Source organism: Diabrotica undecimpunctata, chromosome 4, assembly GCF_040954645.1.
Source record: "Diabrotica undecimpunctata isolate CICGRU chromosome 4, icDiaUnde3, whole genome shotgun sequence".
Classification (NCBI taxonomy): Eukaryota; Metazoa; Arthropoda; class Insecta; order Coleoptera; family Chrysomelidae; genus Diabrotica; species Diabrotica undecimpunctata.
The window spans coordinates 120,909,720-120,917,404 of record NC_092806.1 but is presented as its reverse complement, the minus strand read 5'-3'; the positions used below and the strand labels follow the sequence as shown (position 1 = coordinate 120,917,404).

Here is a 7,685-nt window from a genome sequence, read left to right as displayed (position 1 = left end):
ATATATATATATATATATTGTGACTTCTGGTATGACTTCTGTAGTTTCCTGGGTTTGACTCCTCGTTCAATAATTAATAATTTTAGTTTTTAGAAAAATCATTGTTTTGACAACGTTTCGGAAACGTTACATTTGCCATTGTCGAGTCAGAGCTTTGTCCTGATATTCGAGCAGAACTTTCCAGTATTTCTAGGCCTGCTACCAATGTTACGCATTAGGAAAAGGGTAGGGTAACTTTATTAAATATGGTTAGAACATGTTGTAGAGTCCCTGTTTACGATTCTTCATCCTCTTCAATATTTGTGTTGAATTTTGTTTAATCGTAAAAAACAATGCCCAAAAGTACTACTAGGGTATTTGTATCGGCCTGTGAGGCGAAGTCCAAGAGGAGACCCTTGAGATGTAGTCTCAAGTTACTATTATTAACGTTATTGTCTACGTTACTTCTATTTCAGTTTTCCACATTTTCGGATCATAACAATAAGATAGATAACAAGAATCCCTTTTTGGGTATATTTATTATTATGTTTGTGTGCATTTATTTAATTATTCTATAGCTTTTATTAATATATATTTGTCCTTTTGATTGCTTTCCCCAGTTTAACTTCCGGTAAATTTTCATAAACTTTCTATAGGTTTTGGAATGTTAAAGATAGAGGCTTCTACTTTCTTTTCAATTATTTATTTTGAATTGAATATATGATCCTCTTAAATCCTGAATCCAATTTGTTCTTCTGTTTCTGGTTATTTATACTCATATTCAATTATTTATTATCTAACTTTTAGATTCCCAATTATTTTCTAAGCAGTGGTGATCGCTGCAATGTCATTTTTGTTGTCTGATAAATGTACTTTAAACAGAATTCGGGCACTCTGAGCGTTTGTTGTTAGTTTTTAAACTTGTAAATTTCCATATCATTTTATCCAGATATTATTAAAACATTTAGATTTTACGTAAAAAATTAATCCTTCTTCTGAATTTAAAATTTATGACGCGGGAATTTTTTGTAAGTAAACATATTTGCTGTGTAACCACGAGTACAATGAGAACGGGAATTAGTAATATCTAATATATTTGGTTATCGAGATAAACATGCTCTGGGTTTGTATATTTAAGTTATTCGAGAGACCAAAATTTTTAAATGCTTTAATAAATTAAGTGTTACAGTGTAGATTTATAGATTAGAGTTAGTCAAAAAGAGTTTTAATTATGAAATCGTTTATTAGTTATGCATTGGTTACAACTTTAGCAGGTAAAGTATATTATAACGAAACCCTATGAACAAGTTCCTCTGAATAAACTAAACATTTTAAAATATTTTTGAGCCTTAAGATTTACAGTCCAGGCTTTTCAGAACAATAATTAACTAGCGTTACTAAACTAAAGTACTAAAGTAACTTTCGTTACGTTCCTGTGAGATTTATTTTTTAAACTAGTGATTTATAAGTAAACAATCTAAGTTTAAACAAGGTATTTGTAATGATCACTCACTTGCTTATTGATACAGACAATTCATATGGGTCCTCTTCATTCCTTGAGCCCTTGTGAGGGCGTGGTAGCACTCTAAATATTGTTAACTTGCTGTCTCCATTGGTTAGATCCTGTGCCAGATGAATGGCTTCATGCAGTGATTTTCCGACCAGAGTCTTTATTTGGTCTGCTCATCCTTGTGGGGATCTTCACCTTGATCTTCACTTTGGTCTTCTATCTTTCCTTATACTACCAATAGTTCCATAGTCCCTGTTCTTCTGGCTATGTCGCCAAACTACATTTATGATGGGTTTACTTTTTTAATAGCCTGTCATTTATATGGAGCTTTCCCAGAATTGACAGGTTGGTTCTGTGTTGTATCCAGGATACACGTATAATTCTCCTGTAGACCTACATTGCGAAAGCTTCATTCTTACTTCTATCAATTCTTTTGGGAATCCATGTTCCAGCTACGTAGGTAGCAATGGAAAAAATAAGGGCATTGATCAACCCGAGCTTAGTATTCCTCGTTATTGTTTGGTCTTTCTATATTTTAAATTAATTGAACTGTTGTAGTTCGGGATATTGCTAGTCTAGGCTTATTTCTGAGGAGCTGTCTCCATTGTTGGCTATCAGGGAGTCCAAGTATACAAGTCTGTCTACCACTTCGAAATTCGCCACTTATTTTATGTGCGATAGCTTTTTATTTGCCTTGTCTACCATCAAATTTTTTCTTCTTCAGGTGTTTATCTGAAGTCCGAATTCTTTGCTAATTTGACTTAGTCGTTAGATGATGGTACTCATTTAGACTTCACTGCGGCTAGTATAATGTGTGTCATTTGCATATCAGATGTTCTCTGTTATGTTACTTTCCTCATTCTATGTTGTATAATAATGCTGATAGTGTGCAGCCCTGTCTAGCCATTTTTTTGTTTTGAACGCATTTGTTTTTTTATGAATAGGGATAAAGGTTGATTCGAATCACTTATCAGGCTATTCACCTGTAATCTATATCATGTTGTATATATCTAGTAATACATCTATGACAATCTCACTTATTGCTTTTCGAGTTGCCGCTGGTATGCCATCTATCACCGAATTTTTTTTGTTTCTTAGTTGGTTAATAGCCTTCTCCACTTATGCTTATAAAATTATTGGTTTTGCCTCTTGAATTGCATGTTTCTTGTATTCTGAAATTGATGCATCTTTTGAAGTGTCTTTTTTTTATTCTAAATAGTAATTTCTATAGGTTTCTGCAATGCCTTTATGTACGTTTATACTTCTATATTATGATCTTGGATGGCTTGAAGTTGTGGCTTAAACTCTCGTGCCAAATATTTAACTTTTCAAATATTTCATGACTTTCATGGCGGTTTGCATATTACTCCAGTTCTTGCCACACGTTACTTACAGTAGTGTAACTATACCATCTGAAGCCCATGGCTAAGTTGATGGGCCTCAATAGAAATCGTGATATTGCAATGTATTTTAATAAATCAATCCAAAAAAAATGAACAAAACCCCTAAACCTGGGCATTAAGGGCCCATATCCTCGGGCACCGAGACGCCGAACTGCGCGTAGCCCAGAGCGGATACTCGAGGCCCGAGCAAGCAATTTTAGTTCGATGATACGTCACTAGAGAAACTAGGAAAAGAGCTCCTCACGCAAGCCTGCATCGATCGGGTTAGGATATCGTATTGGAGTTCTTGTACCTACCCAGGGTTTCCACACGAAGAGCATTTGGCTATCGCGCATCAAAGTGCTATAGGGGGAAAAGAGATGGTCTGGAGCATTGAAGCGCGGTAGAGTGATTCCTGATTACACCAGAGTATCCATTTAAGTTAAATATCTAATTTTCAAAAGCATATGTATTCCATTTTTTATTAAAATAATAAATGATGAAAAGGTTGCCAGTGTGAGTACATAATACTAGTATATGGTAAATGAGTTAATACTCACAATATTAAGTATATTTGTCATTGATGGTAAATTTTGGGCGACCGGTTTCAAGGTTTACAATATATGCTTCATCATCAGGCCCTAGTACGTTGGTCTTTGTTTAGTAAAAAGTAGAGCTAAAAATAACATAAAACAGACTATGAACAACTAAATCAAAATGAAATAATAATAACTAATAACAAAATAAGCAAGCAGCTAAACTATTATAATAGCTTAATCTAAACAAGATATTTGTTAATAAAATTCACAAAAATATTAATAACATCATCAAATTTGAAAAATCGGGTCATAGAATCTTCAATAGACAGTATAATGGGTTAATCTCGTTGGGAAGCAGCCCGTTGAAAATAAATAAATAAAGCCAAGTTACGTAGCCTGTTTTGTCCCGTAGTTTCTTAAATATGTTTTTATTAATTTTAGTTTTAACATGACATAGAATTATTCTTTATTATTAATAAATCAGCAAGTTCTTTAATACATGTTGCCTTTTCTATTTTATCTCTAAAGGTAAACTGAAAATTGAGAATTCTTCTGGCAAATGATTCAGATAGGTGTCTTTTTTATATATTTCAACAAACTCTAGTACTTTATTTAATAGACCAGTATCATTTAAATTTTGCGTCATTTGTCTTATTGCAAACAATTTCATTCATTGGAAGGAAACGCGATTTCAGTTGATTAATAATGATGTCCAATACATGATAAAATATGTTCACTTTGAAAAACTTTCTGGATCCTGAACACGCTAATCTTCGCAATGTTCGTCAAAACGGCATTTCACCTTCCTCTGACAAGTTTTAGAAAACTCAGGGTTGATGGATCACTTTTCTGCAACATTATTTACTTCCTTTCTTAAATTTTCAAGTTTATGTCGATACCTTTACAATTCTTCCAAACAAATTTTCAAACGTTTTAAGTTATTTGAAAGATCGGTATTGGCTTTCGATTGAAATGCTTTAGAGGCTGAATTGATAGTTTGTAGGATTTTGTAGTAAAAAAACTATAACGTAATAAAATTGTAGTTTTGAATCTTCTTCTTAAGTGAATTAGTTTCTTTTCTTTCATCTAATTTGCAATTTAATAGAATCGTTTTTATTAGCGCTTTTTGGCCTTTCAAAAAACTGAATTTTGATGCAAAAAGCATCATAACGTCCTACTCATCTAGTGGAGTTCAATATTTTTAATGATATCGTAAAGTTAAAGCCTCCTTTTTATTATCTGATATAAAACTTGATAATATATTCCATCTTTTGGTACTATGGCCAAAAAAATGATAAATTTGTTAAACTGTTTCAAAAAAATGTTGCTATGAATAAGCTCTTCTTCTTCTTCATGTGCCATCTCCTCTAAGAAGGTTGGCAACCATCATGGCAATTCCCACTTTCGATACCGTTGCTTTAAAGAGGCCAGCAGAAGTCCAGTTAAACAAAGCTCTCGAATTGTTTAACCAGGAGATGCGTCTTCTTCCGCGACTCCTTCTACCCTGTATTCTTCCTTGCATTATTAATTGCAACAAGTTATAATGCTCGCCCCTCATGATATGTCCCAGATATTGCAGTTTTCTGACTTATATCTCTGACTAATAAGCTCTCTTACTGCATAATTAAGTACTTAGTACTTAGAGGTACATTTTTGTCATTTATGTATTTAATAATTTGGTTAGGCATTGCCAAAGTTGTTTGGTCTTTAATTCATGAAATCAACTATCAACAAATAACTATTAAAGGACGAGCGCCTTTGGAATTCCGTTTTCGTCTTTCTAGATCATACAATAACGGTAAAGTTCACACATTTACTAACACTATATTTAGGCACTTTACTAACAATATTGATGTTAAAATTAAATTTAAAATCCATATTTCGGATAATATTTCTATAAAATATAAGGGACAGGCAAAAATATTAACCAATAAAACCATATGCATATTATAATGAGGAATTAGTTGACATCTCTTTTTTTTTAATGTAAAGTCTTTTGTTCTTTTATTTAATTCTTCCTTTTAATGCTGATTTTTTATGTTCTTTGCAGTTGACTTACTAGCTACCACAGGTGATATCACAATGACATGGACTTCGCCAATGTTTTCGAAATTGTATTCAAATGATTCCAATATCAACCCATTATCTCAACCCATCACCAAAGAGCAAGATGCTTTAATAGCGTCATTGATTAATGTTGGAGCAATGGTTGGAGGAATTCCCTTTAGCTACTTATCTGAAAGTTATGGAAGAAAAACTGCACTTCTAGCTATTGGTGTTTTTCATATTGTAGCTTATGCAACAATGGCTTTTGCTCAATGCGTGGAATTGTTCTACTTTGGAAGAATTCTTGGAGGTTTAGCTGTAGGTGCTGGTTATACTTTACTTCCGCTATATATTGCTGAAGTAGCAGAAGAAAATAAAAGAGGACCTTACTCTGTAACTTTGGCTATATTTTGGGCACTAGGAAATTTTCTACCATACCTGATAGGTCCATTTCTTACTGTTCAAATATTCAATCTTGTCAATCTTTGCGTTGCGCTTCTATTTTTTGTTATTTTTCTTCTGTTGGGAACAGAAACACCATTTTATTTAATTGGTGCAAATAAACTGGACGAGGCACAAAAAGTATTAATGTTACTCAGGGGTAAAGACAGCACTGGGGTAGAAGGTGAATTACAGCACATAAAATACTCTTTAGATCAGGAAAGGCAGACAGAACCGGAAAGCTTATGGAAAATGTTTATAAATCCGGGAATTAAGAAAGCGTTTGTCATTTCTTTATCTTTAATAATATTTCAGCAACTGTCTGGTTGGAATGCTATCACCTTTTATCTCCAACCAATTTTTGAAATGTCAGGTAGTAGCATACCTTCAGATATTAGCTCCCTCATAGTTGGTGCTTCCATATTTTGTTTTAGTTTACCTGCCCCGTACTTAACTGACAAGTTAGGACGAAAAACTCTACTTATCTTTTCTAGTATATTTTTTGGTTTATCATTACTTTTATTAGCTGTATTCGTTTTTGTACAGACCAGAACAAATTTAAACATCGAATTTATGTCTTGGTTGCCAATCACTAGTTTAATAATAGCGACATTCGCCTTTCAAAATGGTTTAGCCGTCTTACCATGGACAATTTCCTCAGAACTATTTCCTAAAAATGTTAAGAAATTATCATCGACTTCCACATCTGCGGCATGTTGGTTAACTTCTTTTATAATGACTCAATTCTTTAACGATATAGTTCGCGGTTTTGGTGTCGATGGTACTATGTTTATGTTCGCAGTCTTCACTTTTGTTTGTGCAATTTTTACTTACTTGTACGTCCCAGAGACTAGAAAAAAAACATTTGCAGAAATTCAAAAAATATTGCAGAGATAAACGAATGAAACAAATAGTTGACTGATAAGGAACCAAATTTTGATGGGTATTAAACAAACTCTAACTGAAAGTATCAGACGAAATCAAGATAAAACATGAAAGATATGGATATCTACAGTAATCAAACAATAAGGACACTACACAAAAGAGTATAACCGTAAACAGCGCCATCTTCTTTTTGATTTTATTTTTTAGATTATACTTTTTATATTGTGACGGATTCGCAAGTAATCGCCTATCATACACTGATTGACGGTGCTGCTGAAGCGAGGGAACGTTGGCGTAAAAAGACAAGCTGGCAAGAAGAAAGAAAAAGGGATTTAGTCAGCTGCCCTGTCAGAACACGATTAAACTCAGAAAAGAACTCTTGCGGATTTCTTACTTGTTTTAGTATGTAGTTTGTTGTTAATAAACCATTAAAGTAGTTTTAAAGTAGTTTTTGATTCCCGCAAACTGATAATTATTGGTGACCCTGAGAGAGAAAAACCGTAAGTACAACATTTACATCTAGTCCATGAAACCTCGTGGCATTTAACACCTAGTGGTTATACAATGCCCTCGTGCCTTTTTCCACTATTGATGGGTTATATTCTAAAGACAATTTACCCAGGATCGTATCTAGTCAACTAGTGTTCACTGCTTTTTCGCGTGTGGATTATAAGAAACACATTATATAGCCAACGACGACACTATGACAGGAACCGACCAAACAACACCAAACAATATCAACATTACATTGTGCGAGGTGATCATGACTCTTTAATTGCACGGGTAAGTATAAAAGGGCCAGAATTTTGGCGCACTAAACCAGAATTATGGTTTCTCCGGCTGGAGGCACAGTTTCGACAATCCAAAATCTTTACTGACAGCTGTAAGTTCGAATACATTATT

General features: G+C 33.6%; 1 protein-coding gene across 1 annotated transcript; it reads left to right on the top strand.

The window, feature by feature from the left end:
• The first annotated feature begins 1,114 nt into the window (after window positions 1–1,114).
• On the top strand, window positions 1,115–7,226 carry LOC140438380 (facilitated trehalose transporter Tret1-like). The gene is made up of 2 exons (XM_072528062.1): window positions 1,115–1,253; window positions 5,461–7,226. The coding sequence occupies exons 1-2, from the start codon at window positions 1,211–1,213 to the stop codon at window positions 6,792–6,794; spliced, it is 1,377 nt and encodes a 458-aa protein (XP_072384163.1). The 5' UTR covers window positions 1,115–1,210; the 3' UTR covers window positions 6,795–7,226.
• Window positions 7,227–7,685: the final 459 nt, after the last annotated feature.

What these genes read in the sequence shown, in the direction of transcription:
- LOC140438380 (XM_072528062.1), top strand. Translation starts at nt 1,211, where the DNA reads ATGAAATCGTTTATTAGTTATGCATTGGTTACAACTTTAGCAG. An exon ending in ATTGGTTACAACTTTAGCAG is followed by an intron (nt 1,254 to 5,460) that starts GTAAAGTATATT and finishes TGTTCTTTGCAG; the next exon opens with TTGACTTACTAGCTACCACA.